The sequence below is a fragment of the Podarcis erhardii genome, assembly GCF_964252035.2.
Source record: "Podarcis erhardii genome assembly, chromosome: 13".
NCBI lineage: Eukaryota > Metazoa > Chordata > Lepidosauria > Squamata > Lacertidae > Podarcis > Podarcis erhardii.
Window position 1 is genome coordinate 24,136,366 of NC_138502.1, and position 19,972 is coordinate 24,156,337.

Consider the following 19,972-nt stretch of genomic DNA (forward strand, 5'->3'; position numbering starts at 1 on the left):
GGAAGATTCATGATAGAAGTTTTGAGCCAATGTTAGTCTAAATGTTTTGGCTGCTGATTATTATCCCCTCCTTTAAAAAAAACAACAAACCATAGCCTTGGTTCTTTTAAACTATAAATCTAACCTGCAGTGTAGTGAAAAGAGCAGGTAGATAGTGGCTTTTGCCATGGATGGGATTTTCAGGTCTGTGCTGCTGTCGAAAATAAAAGGTATGACAGTTTCAAGAAAAATAGACAGAATTCCTGTGGGTGGTGCTGTAGTTTCAATTACCCAAGTGTAATGGCAAGGACGTTTCACCATGGGTGCAAAACTGAAAAATAGTTGGTTTTATATTGGCTGCAGAAAGGGAGTCATGTCCTTTACAACTAACAAATAATATACTGAGTCAAGGACTCTTAAGGAATTAGTCAACAGCAGTCCAAAACATAAATGTTCATGTCAGATACTGTATCCATATTTTGAACAATGTTGTATGGTATTTTTTAAAGAATGCATAATTGAGTTCCCTTGTCATAAGCAGCGAAAAACATAATAGAATCAAAACAAGAATTATGAAACCATGATATTCATGGGAGAACATGGGGTGCATTGCAGGGAAGAGCAGTAATAATGGGGACAGCTGGATTTCAGGAAAACATGCCAAATATTGCTGCTCTTCTCATTAAAGATTGTTCCCATTGAGGAATCTTCAATAAGATCCTAAATGAGTCAAAAATCTCTGGAAGGAGTAGAATTTTAAAAAATCTACTTTAAGCAATTTACCTAAAATCTGAGTGTACCTGCTTTTTCACATCCATTTCTAGAAGGTTCTTTCTTTCATGATGTTTGTAAGTCCAGGTGATGTTTTTCTGGCTTGCCCATTGATATCTCCAAACTATTAAGAAGAAGGCTTCGAAACACTGAATGTATTCATTTGTATTTATATTTGTATCTGCACAGTCTCACAGACACATTCTCTCTCATATTCCAGGTTAATTGCATTATTATTTTATTCTCAGTGGGGAAAGCCAAGCAGAACACAAAAGCCCCCAAGAGCCATTGTTGATTGCAAATGAAATTTCTATTCAAGGGAGACTATTGGTCAGGTAGGAGACAGAGACAGAGCATAAACACTGAGGATGAAAGAATGAACAGATATCATCTTATTATTTCTCTCACATATTTAAAATGGCAGCCCTCCAGCTAGGAGAACCAATGTTACCATAATATAACTATGCCTAATTTTCACAGAAATATAAAATAACATGGTAGACCTTTTTCTGGACTGTATGCCCTCAGACTTCAGGTGAGGGCTCACATGACTGTTTAAGCCAAATATCACCTGCTATCTATATTCATGAAGAGTGGGATATAAACATTATTAATAGAAATGTCCATCTATAGATAGAGATACATTCTCTGAGCACAGAAATTTAATTAAGAATGAGCCAAAACATATCCAACCCAATTAGTTTCCACATCCACTATCTTGGCTTCCCAGTGGCACTGATGATAGTGCTCCTCACAGTTGTTAATGACTAATGCTTTTCCATGGGATGTTGCTATATGGTGAATGCCATTGTTCGGAGGTGGCTCTTTCTGTGAGGGGTTCTGCAGCATTTTGAAGTTGCAAGAAGCCCAAATAAATATAGTGGTGCAAAGCATCCATTGATAGAAATGGTTCTGCCTTCAGTCAGAAAAGTGACCAGTATCTTTGGCATGAGAGTTGAGTTATAGCAAGTCTCCAGACAGGAGAGATTTCCCAGAAAGAAATACATGAGTGTGTGAAGATACTGATCAAGAATCACTAGAATAAAAATGAGGATGTTTCCAGCTATGGTTATATAGGTAGAAACAATATAGAAAATAAAACTCACGTATCTTCAATATTAAAGTACAAGAGGATGAATGCTATGGACTCTGTTTTATTTCCTTATTTCTTATTGCTTTTCAGATGCATCTAAATAAATCAGATGATATCTAGAAAAAATAAAGACTTGAATATTTGATGCTGAAATCACTGTAATTCATAGGGTAATATAAATGATATATCAAAATATTTTTGTTTTCAAGTAACCCATTTTAAAGAGACATACAAAAATTATGCTTTTATACTTTCAGCAGTTCTCATTTTAATAAGATGCCTTGAGTCCCATCAAGGAAAAAGACAGGGTATAAATAAATAAATAAATAAATAAATAATAGAATAATAGCTTTCCACCACAAGAATGAGTTTCAAAGATTTACTGGAAACAGCCTTAAAATATTTACAAAGAAACAATACAAAATACAAAGCAATGCATTGGTCTTTAACAGCAGTTGAGGAGAGTGAAGTCACCTTCAGTCTATTTTAAGCCGATGCTGAGGCCTTACCTGGGTGATCAAAGTTTGTTCCAACACGAATCACATGGTTGCCCTTGGTTTTAGAACAAAACAACTACTGTAATCCTACGTGGACAGCATCCAGTCTAAAATTGCTGCTAAGTATTAGAATAAATGTCAAATTGTGATTTTATGGGTATATGATTATTTAAAACCATTCAGTCAATAGTTATCTTGTTTAAGGCATACAATATTGTATAATGCATTTTATACAATTTTTCAATACATTGTGATCATATATAATATACACAATCAGCAAATCAATATACAGGGTTTTTGAGATACATAAAATGTAACAGCACATAGACAGTAGCCGTTAACAGCAAAATAAGAGTAGAGGCATATTGATCATGGTTTGTATCCATCTAAGAGCAGATCCACACTGTACATTTAAAAAACATCCAAAGTACACTTAAAGCACATGGTTTCTCCCAGAAAATTACGGAAAATGTTAAAAATGCATAGAATTGTATCTCTGTAAATGGAAAAATGCAGTTCCCAAGGTTCTTTGGGGAAAAACATGTACCTTAAATATATGATACGGATCGGCCCTTAGTCACAATCATAGCAGAGCTATTAAAATTGATGGATGTAATTAGTCTTGTCCATGGATTTCAATGTATCTATGACTTAGTTGGATTCAAACCCGTTCATGTAATTAAACACACAGATGTAAATAACAGATCTCTGTGACCTTCAATAACAGTTACACTAGTCCTTATTTCTGGTATTCTCTGATATCAATGGATGCAAGAAAACCCAAATTGGCACAATGCTTTTCTGAGGGTGTCCTTTACATCTTTGTTCCTTAGGCTGTATATGAAGGGATTGGCCATTGGAGTTAGGATTGTGTACAAGAAGGAGAAAACCTTATTTAGTTCTTTGAATTTACCAGTTGTTGGTAAGATGTAGACAAACATTAAAGATCCATAGAAAACCGAAACTACAGTGAGATGAGAAGAGCAGGTGGAAAAGGCCTTTTGCCTCCCAGTCACAGATGGGATTTTTAGGATTGTGCTGATGATAAAAATGTAAGATGTTACAGTTATGAGAAATGTGGGTAGAATTCCAATGGATGATGTTATGAAAGCAGCAGTTTCAATAACCCAGGTGTCACTGCAAGACAGTCTTACTAAAGGTGTAAAATCACAAAAGAAATGGTCAATTTGATATTGACTGCAGAAAGTGAGCTGGGTCAACAAAGATGTTAAGATGGTTATAAGCAGAGATCCAATTAACCAGGATACTGAAACCAGCAGGATGCATGTTCTGTTGTCCATAAGCGTGACATAATGCAATGGTCTACATATGGCTAGGTAGCGATCATATGACATCACTGCCAAGAGGTAACATTCAGTAGCTGCCAGGGTGGAAAATATATGCATCTGTAAGATGCAGCCCACAAAAGAAATGGTTTTGTCCCCTGTAAGAAAACTGTTCAGCATTCTTGGTAAGATATTTGAGGTGTAGCATATTTCCACAAAGGACAAATTTGACAGAAAGAAATACATGGGAGTGTGAAGGTGTTGCTCAGCCATGACAAGTGCAACTATGAGGAGATTACCAGACAGAGTCACAATGTAGATGACTAGAAATAACAAGAAGAGAAGTATATTCACATTTTCAACATTCCTAAATCCAAGGAGAAGGAATTCGGTCAAACCTGTTATGTTTTGCCATTCTGAGTTTTTCAAATGCTGCATCTATAGATAGGAAGTAATATACTGAGTAATTGAAAAATTAGATTCCCCTGCATCCCCACACAAGAATTAAGCAACCATCACTCAGCACACATACACCAGTGCTTGCATTGGTTTTGCTGCATCTCTTGACAAGTTGCTATGTAATGTGTTTGTTCACTTTTCATGAGCTGCAGAAAATTATTGACTCAGAAGAAGGGCACTTTCAAACTGCCACTATTCAGGAGGAGGTTCAATCACTGACTGGCAAATTAAGGGTGCAAAAGTGAAAAAGAAAATTGGCTTGTGCTGTTGTGCAACAGATCTGCTTCCCTACAAATCCACAATAGGAGGAACTGCACTTAAAAGTGTGGGATAAAAATAAATTATTTTATATTGGCTCTAGAAAGAGAGTCATGTTTTCTATAAGTAAAAGATAACATACTGAGTCAGAGATCCTTAAAAATTAGTCAAAAAATAAATAAATGCTCATGTCTGATATCCATATTTTGAACAATGTTGTATAGTATAAAATTTGCAAAATTCTCCCTCTTATAAGCAGTGGAAAACCTAATTGAATAAAATTAAAAATTGTGAAACCCTGCGAATAATGGGAGAGAACTGGGTGCATTGCAAGGTAATCTGTAATAATTGGGAGCTGGCTATCAGGAAAACTTGCTTCTCTTCTCATTAAGGATTGTTCCCATTGAAGAATCATCTACAGGATCCTAAATGAATCAAAAATTCCTGGAATGAATGTAAAATGGTGGGGGGGGGGTACCTAAAGCAATTTTACAAAAAATCTCAGTGTACCTGCTGCTGAGGGCAACACATTTTCACATCCGTTTCTAGGAAGTTCTTTGTTTCATGATGTTTGAAAGGCCAGGTAACATCATTGATCTGTTTATACTATTAAGAAGAAGGCTCTGACACACTGAATATATTAATTTGTATTTATATTTGTAAATGCACAGTCTCACAGACACATTCTTTCTCATATTCCAGGTTAATTACATCATTCTTTTATTCTCAGTGGGAAAAGCTAAGCAGAACACAAAGCCCCCAAGAACCATTGTTGACTGCAAATGAAGTTTCTACCCAAGGGAGACCACTGGTCAGGTGGGAGAGAGAGGAAGAGCATAAACATAGAGAATGAAAGAATGAACAGATATCATCTCATTATTTCTCTCACATGTTTGAAATGGCAGTCCTCCAGCCAGGAGAACTGATCTTATCATAATATAACTTACACCTAGTTCTCACAGAAATATAAAATGAAATGGTAAATCTATTTTTAGACTATTTCACCCCAAACTTCAAGTCTGGGCTCACATAAAAGCATTCCAGATCCCACCTGCTTTCTTTATTCATGAAGGGTTGTATATAAACATTATTAATAAATAAGTTCATCTATAGAAATACATTCTCTGATCACAGAAATTTAGCATGTCAAGTAGAAACATATAATTAAGAGCCAAAACATATACACCCCAATTAGTTTCCACATTTGTACGTGGCAAAACTGGAACACCTATTTCATATATTTTTGGGGTGATGTTTTTCCTCACAGAACTAATGACTGGTGCTTTTCCATAGAATGATGCTATATAATGATGGACATTGCTTTGAGGGGACTCCTAGTGGGAGGGAATCTGGTATCAAGAAACTAGTGTTGGCAAAAACAACCAAAACAAATGTTGTGTTGAAGTTTCAGAGCAATTTTCACTCCCTTTTATTCATCCAAACTCAGAAAAGAATGAGTTGAACTTTCAGTCTAGTGCACATTACTCTCAGTATAGGTTAACATCTCACTATTCTGCTTGACAGCCCAGTTTTCTGTGTGCATGGAATTTATATTGTATTATTGAACATTGTGTCATTTGCAACTGCTCCTGCTGTTTAGGCTGGCATAGTGCAGAAATGGCTTTACTGTATCTTCAGTAAGGAGTGGGCTTGAAGGAGAGATTGTGAAAGTCATACTAGTGGCTGGCATGTGAGAGGATTTGAGTCCTACTGTCAGTTGAGGCTTACTTCAGAATTCAGAATAGGGAAGGATGAAAAAAAAATGATTGGTCTGCTCTTCACAATGAAAATATTTTGTGTTTCCAAATGTGATTGTGGATATGAATGCAACTCATATGCTTCTCTAGATTTTGCAGTGCAGTTTCAATGAGAAAAAGCATATGCCAAAGATCCTTACCTGATTAAGATTTCAACTAAATACATCATGTGGATATAATAGAAGACAATGAAAAACATTGAAATAATTAAATCTATGTTAATGAAGCATCCTCATCATCCCCCACATTATCCTCAATCTTAATGAATTCTATGAATCATCTTAAATATAGTATTCTTTATTGCTTCCTTCACTTCTTTGTTCCTCAAACTGTATACAAGGGGGTTGACCAGTGGGGTGAGCAAAGTATAGAACAGAGAGAATACTTTCTTCAACTCACTCAGATAACTCTTGTTTGGTAATACATAGACTATCATCAGGGAGCCATAGAAGCAAGCAACCACGGTCAGGTGAGAGGAACATGTAGAAAATGCTTTTTGTTTCCCAGTGGTGGATGGGATCCTTAAAATGCTCTTGATAATACAAACATAAGAGGCCACCGTTATTAAAAGAGGGGGAAGAGTGCCTAAGGAGGAGAAAATGAAGGCTGTCATTTCAGCCACTTTGGTGTCATCACAGGAAAGTCTTATCATTGGGGTGAAATCACAGAAGAAATGGTTTATTTTGTTGGCCCCACAGAAACTCAGGTGAGATACCAAGAATATCATGACATTGATAGGTAGTGACCCACTGATCCATGATCCAGCAATTAGCAGAAAGCAAATTCTTCCATTCATGAGTATTGCATAATGCAACGGCTTACATATTGCTAAGTAGCGATCATAAGACATCACTGCTAGAAAGTAGCATTCTGTAGTTGCAAGAAGCCCAAAGAAATACAGCTGTGCAAAACATCCATTAATAGAAATGGTTCTGTCCCCAGTCAGAAAACTAACCAGCATCCTGGGCATGACAGTTGAGCTGTAACAAGTCTCCAGGCATGACAGGTTTCCCAGGAAGAAATACATGGGTGTGTGAAGATGTTGATCAAGAATCACTAGAATAATAATGAGGATGTTTCCAGCCATGGTTGCAAGGTAGATTGGTAGAAACAGTATGAAAAGTTGTATCAGTACATCATCACTATTGAAGTCCAGGAGAATAAATGCCACAGGGGCTGTCTGATTTCCTTCTTCTCGTTTCATGTTGAGGTGTATCTAAATAAGAGCAGGCAGTGTTAATAAAGCTTTGCACTTGTAGAAATGATGCAGGAGTTTATTTAACTCAGCATATGGGCAGGGATGGTAGGCTGAGCAAACTACATTATATATAGGTTAAATAAACCATTCTTCTATATTATGAAGTTGACATTCAAATGAGCACGACATGTAATTATTTGCTAAGACTGTAGTCCTGTCAATGCGTAGAAACTTTGCAGGTGGGATCACATTAGAAGAGAAAAGTCTTCCTGTTTCTACTCAGCACCTATTGAGGGTGATTTCATTTCATTTATTTTACAAAAGAAACACTGCATTTCAATTGCATTCAGTCCTTTAACATTATGTGCAGTTAAAGCCCAAAGACAACAATTCAAATAAACTGATGTTTACATTTAAGGATGTGATTTGTGGAAAATTCTCAATGTTCTTTGCTTTCAGTGTCAGTTTCACCAATAAATTATGTAACTCATTGGTTTCTCAGGGATATTTCTACCAATTATAGCTCACATTCATTAGTCAGCAGAACAGATAAAGGGCTGCTTTCAAGTTCATGGTGAGGCAAAACTTATGTGAATGCTATGCATCAGCTGCTTCAATTTCTATGCTGACAGCAACTAAAGTAAATAGTATGTTTGTATGGATAATTTCAATAAAGGAGCTTACATAGCTCATCTGTGCAAGTTCTGTTTTAAACAATACAGCAGCATGCAAGAGCTTACCAGTATCTAGAAACACAAATCCATATGCACATTTAGAGGCATCTTAATTTCTAATATCATCCAGAATTGATCTCATTGGCAAGCAGATGGCAACAAATATAATGTAGTATGAAATAAAGGAGAAGGTGAAGTTCTGCCAATTGCGTGACCAGGCAGTGACAGCCCCAGCCCCTAGGGATCGTAAGGAAAGAATACAGACTCTGATAATGTTATATGGAATTAAAATTAGGCTACAGCTTTATTAAACTTCTGAATGTAGGAAGACCTTGGATTAGGCTGTGGGCGTGTATCCATCCCAACCCCCCAGCCGGGGGGAACTGGGGCTCATAAGGGTAAATAGGATATGGGGGTGCTCTGCAAGACATAAGTGTAGCAGCCAGCCCAGCCCATATCCCCACACGCAGCGTAGTTTACTGACAACCTTTCAGTGTATGGCCAGTGACACCCATTATATATAATCCCTTTAAGAAGGGATCCTGGAATTGCCGCTGTGGGGTGTGTGTGAATCACCACTTCAGGACCCCCCCCCCCATAAAGGGAAGAAAAGACTAAAGGATTCCACCCAAGGCCATAACCGCCAAAGTTGTGATGAACTGCTACAGGGAAGACAAAACCTGCCAATGCAGGAAAATTTCTTCACTGTCCTTCAACAGCAAGCAGTCAAAGACCATAGCAGCGCCTGCTAAACAGGAAGAAAAAGTTAACCTGCAAAGAAGAGAACATTAAACTAAGGGAGGGTGAATCTCCTAAGCCAACTGCCTGGATACTGTCGGCGCCACCTCCCAGCAATGAAACTTGACTACTGAGGCTGGGCATGAACCTCCAAAAATTAACACTGAGAGGCAGGCCAGTATCTGTTTGCCAGTAAGTTCCCTGGGAACTGCAGCAACATGTGCAGTCCTGCAAAGGGCACCCACAATGTAAAGTGTGAGTGCTCACTATCAAACTTAAGAACTGTCTGATAAAAGAGCCTAAATGATTGAAAATACATACTTCTTCACCAACAGACTCAAAAACTACTTGGAACACCTCCAGATGACCTATTTGTTGAGTATTCATCCTAATTTGTTTGCACATAGTTTATTCAGGGTTGGATTTATTGAGCATTTGTTCTCATTTGTTTGTCAGGCTGTAATAAAACAATGAATGTTCACCTTGATTTCCTGTTAATAATTAATTCCTTGAAATATTGGTGTATTACTCCATTGTCAAACTATAAAACCAGTTGAAAACCGTAGAACTCAATGTCAGTTTTCATGATGTTTCTGCATCTTGAAAGTGAGCATTTCTGATTACATTTTCTCTGTGCATCCATTTAATGAATGAACAGCTACAAGGGCTTGTGTGTATCTGTGCACACGTGTGTGTGTGTCTGTGTGACACAGAGAGAAGAGAGAGAGAGCGAGAGAGAGCGCGAGAGCGAGCGAGAGAGCACGCACTGGACTGGAAAGATGATAAATAAAATGTGAAAAGAGAAATATGAAAACTGTAGTCAGTCACTATGATTATTGCATGACATTCCTGTGACTGGAGTCAAGATTATGCCTGAGCATGATCTGCTGGCCAGTCTTGCTGCTATTGATGCCGCTGCAGTCTCACACCTCTCCTGCCTCTAGCACTGAGTTCCTGGTTCCTATGTTTGTGTGTTAGAGCAGTCTGAGATATTACCTGTTTTCATCCTGATGCTCTGTCAAATAAAACTATTTAATTTAAACAGCTGAAATCTAAATGGGAGTTGAAAAATAAATATAAAAGAATACTTCACCCAGGCTGTGATCAGGTCACAGGCAAAGACTGTTCAGGAATCGTGGAGCATGGGAATAGTTGGACACATAACATAATTTCTGTTGATCTTCATCAGTTGTATGTTAGGTAGAAGCCATTATATTAGTGAAACATCATTATATCCAACACTTCAAAGCTGCTTAGGTGTCTCTGACACCTTGAAAATCTTGCCCTATACTGAAAATGTGGATGAATCTTTTGCGAGATCCCTCCCCCTGCATAATACAATTAATCTATAGGTCACACACACACACACACACACACACACACATATATATATATCCAAACCAATTAATCAACCTGAAAAAATCTCAGTAAGAAATGTAAAAGAAGAAGAAAACACTAAAGCCATAAGGGAAATTAATGAGTAAAGTAGAAATTCCTAACAATCAAGAATCAACAAAGGCAAGAAAAAAATAGAAGACACTCAAGGGAGGGAGAGCAATAAGTGCACTTAAGATAATGAGGAAAAATGTATTATTATTTATGTTTGGGGTGAGTGGGGGGGCATATGAATGAAAGAAAGAGATGCGTCTGAGGGGGAAACAAGGGGGTGCATACCCCTAAACATTTTGTGAATCTTTGTACTTTTGTCCATTTACTGCATTTATTTTTCCTGATTTGAACTATAAAATGAGAGAACTCCTAAACATTTTTTTAAGCGGGAAAAAGCACTGATGAGGTGTTTCATGTAACTCACCCTGACAGCTTTTCTTGAAGGGATAAGAGGGAATAAAATGGTCAACAAAAAGGAATGAGGTAAGCAAAAAGCAAAAATTCACATGAGGAGTCCTCTAGCAATCCAGTAAAGCTCAGGTAGTTAGCAATGGAAGACCAAGGCAGCAACAGCAATCTTTGCTGGTTGTAAGCAAGAAATATTTGTGACATTGCATGGTCATGGGATACATTCATTGAGGCATCCACCCTAGCTTCCGATTTCACAATTCTGTGGCAACATGCCATAGTCTTAACTCTCATCTTAAAATGACAGGTTGTTCCCCCCTTTTCTTTCTTATCATTGAATTATTTAGACATGAAGAAGAAAATTATGTGATCTGGGCTGAGAGTGCAACAAATGTGATATTTACATGACCAAAAAATCCAATAAATAGGTCATGAGAATACTGGTAGATTCTATAGCTATTTCCAGATAATTTTATTTTACCAAACAAGTTTTTCTGTAGCTGACTTGTAGCTAAACAAACACACTGGCTCTGGTGTGGGTGTTGGATGCTTACAGCAGGGAAGGAAAATCTATGGCCCTCCAGGTGTGTCTGCATGACAGCTCCAGTAACCCCTGACCTATGCTTATTGGATCTGACAAAAGTTGGAACCTAACAATATCTGGAAGGCAACAGTTTTCAATCCTTGGACTCCAGCTACTACACAAGATTATTAACAGAAAGCAGGTGTCATTTGCATACCCAGGCACATGATGCCTGCTACCTGGTGCAGGGTCTCAGTATGAAATAAGACATAGGACATTGATGTTGGGTGGAAATTGGCCACAACATTTATTGATTGCAGATGGAATAGGCTTTGGCCAAAGTCATTGGGTGTGTATCTGGTATCAAGCAGCCTGACTGCTGGTTGATAAGTAGGTGTAGAAAGGGGGGGGGTGTCACCGGCCAGGGCCACCTTTGGGAAGGTTGCTATGGCCTGTCGGCCCCTGTGTGGGCTCTCAGACAGAGACAGCCCCTCCCTGGCCCCTTTACCTGATCAGCTAAGTATACAACCCAATGCCTTAACCGCCAAAGTTGTGATGTTTTCTATGAGGTAGGTGAAAATCTACAGACCAGCCAATTTGTCTGCAGGAAGAGTCCTCCCTGGCCTTGAATATGGTGACCACATATACCATAGCAAGGTCCACATTGTCCTGCCCACACATCTTTGGACAGGACTACATACAGGCTATATATAAATGGGAGAGTGGGTGGTGAATCCTGTGGTAAGGTTCAAAAGGGGAGAGGCTCAGGGTGTGCCCCCCTGTTTAAGGCACTGCAACCCTGCCCATAGAGGTGACTGGCTAATATTTTTATCTCCCTGAATATCCCTGTGAGTGGTACTGTTAGCCACCCATCCTAGAAAAAACCAAAAAAATCCAAAACCCAGTGACCCTGATTTCACTGCTCATGAATGGGACAAAGAAATACAAGTGAGGTTCAATTTAACCCTAGATCATGGCATTGTTTATTATTGTTATGTTTTGATCAGCCTCTGCTTCCTCATTAATATTTCCTGTGGGATTAGAGTTTTGCTTAAGTCTAACAGGATGCCCCAGTGGTTTTTCTCCTAATTTCCCTTCTTCCTTGGAGACTCTTGTGCCATTGATTATCATGCTTGTAGTTTAAACTCATCCTTACTGAAATTAATAGTCTGTAAGTTAACAGGCCATGAGGCAGTCGATATTTAAAAGAATTGAAATCATTCCAAAAGACATTTATTTTTTTAGTAACGAACTCTGTTAAATGCTTTAAAGTGGCATGCTGCAATGCTGTGAGGAATCTAATTGGATGTCTTGTCAGCAAACCACAGACTTAATAACTTCTCCAACTGTAAAATCCCAGATTATGGGCAAAGTATAAGGTAGGATGAATAATGAAGGAAAAGATGAAAACTGAGACAGCAGTAATAATATTTCTCTTTAATAAATGTTGGAATGGATGAAAAAATGCAGGACTGGGTCAGCACTGCTTTTAAAATTGCCCCATGTGACAAAAGCAGCAGGAGAAATGAGACATATCTAAAGAGATTTATCGTTGTTGGAAGTTAAAAGAAATGTGCAAAAATTAGACACCTTTAAGGTCAACTGGTTCTTTTTCTAGTGGGAGAATTAAACACATTCTTACTTTTTAAAATTTCCCATGGAAATCAAGAGGTCTTTGAACTAATGTATGATGATGCTTATGAGTCCTGCTCTTAAGATCATGAGTAGGAGAAAGCAGGAGAGACTGGGAAGACCTGCATTAAAGCTCCTATTTATGTAGCCCCATTTGCAGGGACAATATTTTTTGGTTATTTCTTCAGGTGATGGTAATATGTGGAGCTTGTTTTGTTTTGCTTTGCTTTTAGAAGCATAGTTTAGCCTCCTCTCTCAAGAAAAAGTAGTGGCTCTTTTCTGAGTCTGGAGAGCTAACGTTTCTCCATAATGCCTCTTGTCTTTCAAGTAGAGATATTTCCCATTCTGCATCTGTAATGGAATTGTTTCAAACATGTTTTTAATACATTAATTAATTAATTAATTTTATTACTTATGTGTTTGTTGCCCTAGGTGCCTTTAGAAGGAAGGGTGGAATATCACAGCAGCAGCAACAACAACAGCTAAGCTGTAGCACACTGCAGAGAATGTTGCTGTGCATCAGAATGTTGTTGTGCATCAGTACCATTCACATCATTGAGTTTTAAGACTCATTGCTTTGATTGCTCTTCTGAATGGTGAAATTGAAGGCCAACCCATAATATTTGCAATATTGTGTTCCTCTCTTATTTGCACCAGATTATATGTCTGAATATGTTTTACCCAAATATGCAACTTCTAAGCAGCTCCGATAAGGAAAATCAACCTAATGTGACCGAGTTTGTCCTTATAGGATTTAGTAATCTCAGAGAGCTGCAAATTCTTCTCTTCTTGCTTTTTCTGCTTTTCTACATGGTTACCTTGGTTGGGAACATTCTCATTGTCATGCTTGTTATAGCTGATAAACATCTTCATACCCCCATGTACTTCTTCCTTGGGAATTTTTCTGGCCTAGAGACCTGCTATAGTTCTACTATTCTGCCCAAGACTCTGACCAGCCTTTTAACTGGTGACAGATCTATTCAGTTCAATCTCTGCTTTGTTCAGCACTATTTCTTTGCATCATTTGGGGCAGCTGAGTGCTATCTCTTATCTGTGATGTCCTATGATCGCTATTTAGCTATATGCCGACCCTTGCATTATGCAACCCATATGAATGGTAAGTTCTGTGTGAAGTTAGTTGGTGTCTCTTTCATCAGTGGATTTCTGGCTATTTCCATAACAATAATATTAGTGTCGAGGTTAGCTTTCTGTGGCCCCAATGAAATAAATCATTTCTTTTGTGATGTCTTTCCACTCATAGAATTGTCTTGCAGTGACACTAGTCTTTTGAGGATTTTGATATTCCTTGTCGCTTCTGTATTCACCGTTCCTCCATTTTTGCTGACATTGATATCGTATGCTTCCATTATCACTGCCATATTGAGAATCAAGTCCACCAGTGGCAGACAAAAGGCCTTTTCTACTTGCTCATCTCATCTTATTGTGGTCACAATTTTCTATTCCACAATAGCCATTGTCTATGTGTTACCAAACACTGTCACACTGAGAGACCTTAACAAAGTATTCTCTGTTTTCTATGCTGTCCTGACTCCCATGATAAATCCACTTGTCTACAGCCTGAGAAACAAAGAAGTAAAGAAGGCACTGAAGAGACAAATCCGTCAGTTGCTTGTAGATACATAGCTCAAACAAGATGAATCCATATGTTTTCATGTACCAAATAGGAAATTGGATTTTATCAGACTGTATCACAATAAAAAATAAATAAATAAAACACTGCTCAATTTCAAAACCAGTTTATCTTGACACATGGGAAACATTATCCCAATCTTTCACGTGAACGCAGATTTACCCACCGTGGAGAAAGTGGAAAGAAATAAGATTCACACACATACTCTCATAATGTTGGAACAGGGGTCATCCAATTAAGTTGAAGGGTGGGTGATTCAGGACAAGTAAAAGGATACACTTTCATACAGCACACAGTTTAACTATAATGGCCTTTCACCAATCCAGCAGTGGGCAACGTTTGTGACCCGGTGCAAGGCTCTCCCATCATCCCACAGCCATGCCTCTTTCTTCCTGCCCATTGCCATGTCCCCAACAGCTGTCACAGTGGCCTCTGGGTTCCCACCAAACCCAGATTCAAATTCAGTCATTCTGCAGGGGCCAGGGGCTGGGGTAACAGGTGCAGACTATGCCAAGGGAAATTTCACTCTGGTCCACTTGTATAAACGGGGGCCAAAGCAATCAGTGGCATGAATATACCAACTTATAATGTGGTGATAAAGCATTCATGCTGAATTTACATATCATTTAATATTGACTAGTAATTAACATAGTGACTGTTGCAGAATTAATGCATTAAGCCAGGTAGGCAAACAGTCAGCCAAATCTGAGTGCATCATCCAAGTCCTTTGCCTCTTGTGTTATAATGCCTGCAAGGTAACATTTCATTCTCAGTGGTGGCAACTTGGGGTTTGGATCCTGAACCCATCAAGGCCATGGCATTCCAAAGCGTAGAAGGGTTACATCCAGTGAAGTCAGCAGTCACTTATGAGTTTTCTGTGACCATTCCTTTCCAGGTACGCCCAGCAAGCATGTATGGATCCTTGGCCACAGTATCTTACTTTTGGCTGGTGTCCACGCAGCTGCAAATCAATGGGGAAACACCTGAGCATCCACCCACAAGTCCGTGTATCCTGGATGGGCCAAAGTGAGATATGTTGGGATTCCCTCATGTGAAAGATGCAGTGTCCATCTGGCTGAGTAGTCCCAGCCATACTGGGTAACTTCAAATCGATAAAAACATAGCAAAACATTGAAAGAGGGATTAGCCAAAAAAATGGGATTAGACCCTTCCCTCCAGCGTGGAATATTTGTTCATATACCCCTGGGTTTACAGCGGTATATAAATTCAATCAATCAATCAATCAATCAATCAATCAATCAAATACTAGATTTGATGGCTATATGCTAGTTTGCCTCTGAACATCAGTTACTTGGGTTTAGGAGAAGGATGCTACTGCACTTATGCCTTGCTTGTAGGCTGCCCATATTAATCTGGTAATTTGAATGCTGGACTCTGATCTCATTGACCTTGGCTCTCATTATCTTTTTAAGTAATCATACTGTTGCACCCCACCCCAATCTCTGAGCGATGCAAGACTCCAGGGGGGTTCCAAGAGGCTTGCCCAGGGTTTGTGTTTTCTTTTGGAAAATGAGGCATAGCAGAGACTGTGGTGTCATTTATGGTTCATTTATACATATATGTAGCCTGAGTCTAGCCTGATGGAGGGATTCACAGCATTGACACTCCAAGAGGGTCCTATTCCTCTCATAGCTGTAGCCCTGGATTCAAGCAGACATCAGACATCATGCTGCCTTTCAGCCTGCAGCTTTCCTTCTCAGTCACATCACAGCAAACTCCAATCCTAAATTTGAAATTTCTAACTCACTTTGCTCCTAATTCTCTCTACTCTAAGCTGTCTTTACCTGAAGAGTGAGGGACTCTACTCACTTGCCATCCCACAATGGGTCCCTCTGATCCACTGTTCTCTTTGTTACATTCATTAGAAGATGCAGATTCTTCCATACACAGCAAATTTCCTCTGGGGATTTCATATTTTCCCCTTGTGATTCCAAGGGACTGTTGATGTTGCTGAATATTGTTTTAAAATAGGCATCTTATCCATAGCAAGAGCTATGCAAAGGAATATGTTTAAAAATAGGGAGCGAGCTGTTCTCTACAACAAACAATTGCTTTCAAGTCAGTTGTAGTTTTATATCTGTCATTTCCAGATATATAGTTTTTTGGGGGGTGTTATTGGACTGGATCTATGAATTTGAAAGCAACAGGCTCTCCACATGGAAGAAAAACATGACAGTAAGTAAAACCAGTGTGTTAAATAGAAATTTTACTTTTTGGACTGACTTCTACAGTGGAAGTGTGTGCAACATAAGTAGTGATTAAAGTGATCCACAATATTATTTATTTGGTACAGATGCAAGCTGGTGAAATCCCAGAACTGAAAAATCAAACAGCCATCAAGGAATTCATTCTGTTGGGATTCAGTCATCTTCAAAACATGAAAATTATTCTGCTACTGGTTTTTTTCCTGATCTACATCATGACCATGGCTGGGAATGTCCTCATAGTTGTGCTGGTTGTGACTGATCGACACCTTCACACTCCCATGTATTTCTTCTTGGGAAACTTATCTTGCTTGGAGTCCCTGTACACTTCAGCTATATTGCCTAGAATGCTGGCTAGCTTCCTGACTGGAGACAGGACTATTTCAGTCAATGGTTGTTTTGTGCAACATTATATTTTTGCATACCTGGCAGCTGTGGAGTGTTATCTCCTTTCTGCTATGTCCTATGATCGCTATTTAGCCATATGCAAACCTCTCCATTATGCATCCCTAATGGATGGCAAGTTATGCCTCCAAATGGCAGCTGGATCTTGGGTGACTGGCTTTCTCGCTAGTACTACAACAATCATATTGATGTCAAGGTTAGTCTTCTGTGGTCCTAATGAGATTGACCATTTCTTTTGTGACACTTTCCCAGTCATGAAGTTGTCTTGCAGTAACACAGTTCTTTTAAGAATACTGATTTTAATTTTTGTATCTATATTTACCCTTCCTCCATTTACACTAACCTTAATGTCATACGTCTATATCATTACTGCCATTCTGAAGATCCCATCCATTACTGGGAGGCAAAAAGCCTTCTCTACCTGTTCCTCACACCTCACTGTGGTAACCATTTTCTATGGCACAATAGCAGCTGCATATGCCTTACCAGACTCTGCCACCATGGGAGATGTGAACAAAGCCTTCTCTGTCTTTTACACAATCATAACACCTCTGATCAACCCTCTCATATACAGCCTAAGAAACAAGGATGTAAGGGAGTCTCTTCAGAGGTCTGCAGTTGTAGCATGGGTCAGAACTAGGGTAATTGATCATAAAAGAGGATTCTGCAGAATGTGTAGGCAAAGAGATAGGAAAATAATAAGAAGGAAAACGGAAAGTTCTCATGAAAACCATTAAAAATAAGTGTTTACCTATTATAGCACAATAGGGAAATCAATCCTATGGGGTTGGGAAGGTAGAATCTTGGGCAGAAGAACCACCAAATCCAAAATCCTACTGACTTTGTGCCAGTAAGGGTGGAAGGTGGGGTTGACTATGCAATGGTAATTGTAGCAGATATACGTAGCTGGTCTCCTTTTGTTTGGTTTCAGGGGTTTGTCTGATTTGGGGAAGGTGGCATTTGGGTCCAAACACCTGAAATGAAATAATAGGAGAGTAAGTACAACATTTAGTGATGTATGGAAGTGAGAGGTGGACCATCAAGAAGGCTGATCGCTGAAGAATTGATGCTTTTGAATTATGGTGCTGGAGGAGACTCTTGAGAGTCCCATGGACTGCAAGAAGATCAAACGTATCCATTCTTAAGGCAATCAGCCCTGAGTGCTCACTGGAAGGACAGATCATGAAGCTGAGACTCCAATACTTTGGCCACCTCATGAGAAGAGAAGACTCCCTGGAAAAGACCCTGATGTTGGGAAAGATGGAGGGCACAAGGAGAAGGGGACGACAGAGAACGAGATGGTTGGACAGTGTTCTCGAAGCTATGAACATGAGCCTGACCAAACTGCGGGAGGGAGCGGAAGACAAGAGTGCCTGGCGTGCTCTGGTCCATGGGGTCACGAAGAGTTGGACACGACTAAACGACTGAACAACAACAACAAGTGCAACATTGTAAAAGGGTTTCCTTTTTTAGGGAATGGGTGTGAAGCAACATACCTATTTTCTTCTCTCTCTCCCCTTCCCTCTTCCTTCTTTCCTCTAGTATTTGTAGTCATATTTAATATATAGGAATGTAAACATGAAATACCAATATAAATTAATAATCTCATATATTCATATGGAGACAATAAAATATGGTTTAAACAACATTAAGAATACTTATTCAGTGACCTTGTCTGCTATTATATTTACAGTGTAAAGGGCTGCATAATATCTTGGAATGATAGATTCCAAAAACTATCAAACACATTCAAAATTTCAATAAATTTGTTTCCCCCCTCCCCTCGTGTTTTAAAGTCAACATATTTGCTACTAATTTTGGGGTCCTGGCATCAGCTGCAGAGCTTTGTTGGTTGCACTTTTTCTTTCTCGGGGTTGCTCTGATAAGTCCTTCCCCCCAAAAGATTTTAGGGATAAAATTGCTGCCCTGGAAAAAGCACTGAAATGGCCACCCCAATTTGATACCTGCAAATGAAGGTGAATTCGATGGCAGGATTTATTCAGTATTTGTACTCCAGAAACTATAATATCTATAGGTTAAGTTGCATTTTTAATAAGTTTATGAAAAATGGTACTGAACTTCAGAGTTGTACTGTGTGGGAGCCCTCATTAAGCAGTAATTATGGAAACTTTTTTTCTTTTAGTAAGATTTCAATTTATTCTCCACCCAAGCAAACCATGTGTGTTCTCCCATCCACCACAAAAGCCTATGAGTGGCACTTGTGTGTATTTCAAGTATAAAGTCTAAGAGTTGTTGCAAGGAGAATCCCTGATCTGGACCTTGTGCAGAATAGAAATGCTACAAAATAAACTGCAAAAATAAACTAACACATTGTTCTTCAACAACTAGCAATGCGGCCCAGTCTTCTTTAAGTTCTTCATACAGTCCAAGGTCTAGCCTCTCACTGCTCCCAGAGATATCCATACATGCAACTTGTTTGTTCATAACGCTGAGCTGACTGACTTCTTCTCCTGCTGTGAAAATAAAGTGATCTCCAGTTCCAAGAGATGGGGCATCAATTAAATTAGACTGGAAAGAAACCTTCACCCCTCCATGCTTCATCACCTACCTAATGCAAAAACCTCTGCACAGCATTTCAAATACAATGAATACAAACATAACATTTTATGAACAATAAACTTAAGTTTTTAACATGACACACTGCCCAATGGACTCTGTGTGCATCAGCATGCTATCTTGACCCTTATGAGTGGCAGGGCCTATGGAATTATTTCATTCTACTCTGCACCAAGCCAGGCCTTTTTGCTGTATGTTTAAGGAAGCTTTTAAGGCTATCTGTCAAGTACAATTTAGTTGAGATTCCTGCATTGCAGGGGGTTGGACTAGATGAGCACTGAGGGCCCTTCCAACTCTACAATTCTATAATTCTAAATGGCTGTTGTAACGTTAAGCACATCATGCAGTGGAAATATAACTAACATAGGACAGGTTTTTTTTTTTTTTTTTAAAAATGGTTAGCCTTGCCTTCTCCATCCTGCTAACCGCCCGTTGCTCTGGACAACAATTCT

The 19,972-nt window shown here is 38.9% G+C and overlaps 4 protein-coding genes across 4 annotated transcripts; 2 read left to right on the forward strand and 2 right to left on the reverse strand.

Moving 5' to 3' along the window:
- Positions 1-3,101: 3,101 nt before the first annotated feature.
- LOC309327016 (olfactory receptor 2AP1-like) lies at positions 3,102-4,064 on the reverse strand (the record flags this gene model as incomplete). The annotated part of the gene is made up of 1 exon (XM_081836048.1): positions 3,102-4,064. One exon carries the CDS (start codon positions 4,062-4,064, stop codon positions 3,102-3,104), a length of 963 nt encoding a protein of 320 aa, XP_081692174.1.
- Positions 4,065-6,359: 2,295 nt separating this feature from the next.
- Positions 6,360-7,289, reverse strand: LOC309327566 (olfactory receptor 5AP2-like; the record flags this gene model as incomplete). Its single annotated transcript, XM_081836867.1, has 1 exon — positions 6,360-7,289. The coding sequence occupies exon 1, from the start codon at positions 7,185-7,187 to the stop codon at positions 6,360-6,362; it is 828 nt and encodes a 275-aa protein (XP_081692993.1). The 5' UTR covers positions 7,188-7,289.
- A 6,060-nt stretch (positions 7,290-13,349) lies between these two features.
- LOC309327017 (olfactory receptor 5B21-like) lies at positions 13,350-14,306 on the forward strand (the record flags this gene model as incomplete). The annotated part of the gene is made up of 1 exon (XM_081836049.1): positions 13,350-14,306. The coding sequence occupies one exon, from the start codon at positions 13,350-13,352 to the stop codon at positions 14,304-14,306; it is 957 nt and encodes a 318-aa protein (XP_081692175.1).
- A 2,453-nt stretch (positions 14,307-16,759) lies between these two features.
- LOC309327019 (olfactory receptor 11L1-like) lies at positions 16,760-17,680 on the forward strand (the record flags this gene model as incomplete). The annotated part of the gene is made up of 1 exon (XM_081836051.1): positions 16,760-17,680. One exon carries the CDS (start codon positions 16,760-16,762, stop codon positions 17,678-17,680), a length of 921 nt encoding a protein of 306 aa, XP_081692177.1.
- Positions 17,681-19,972: the final 2,292 nt, after the last annotated feature.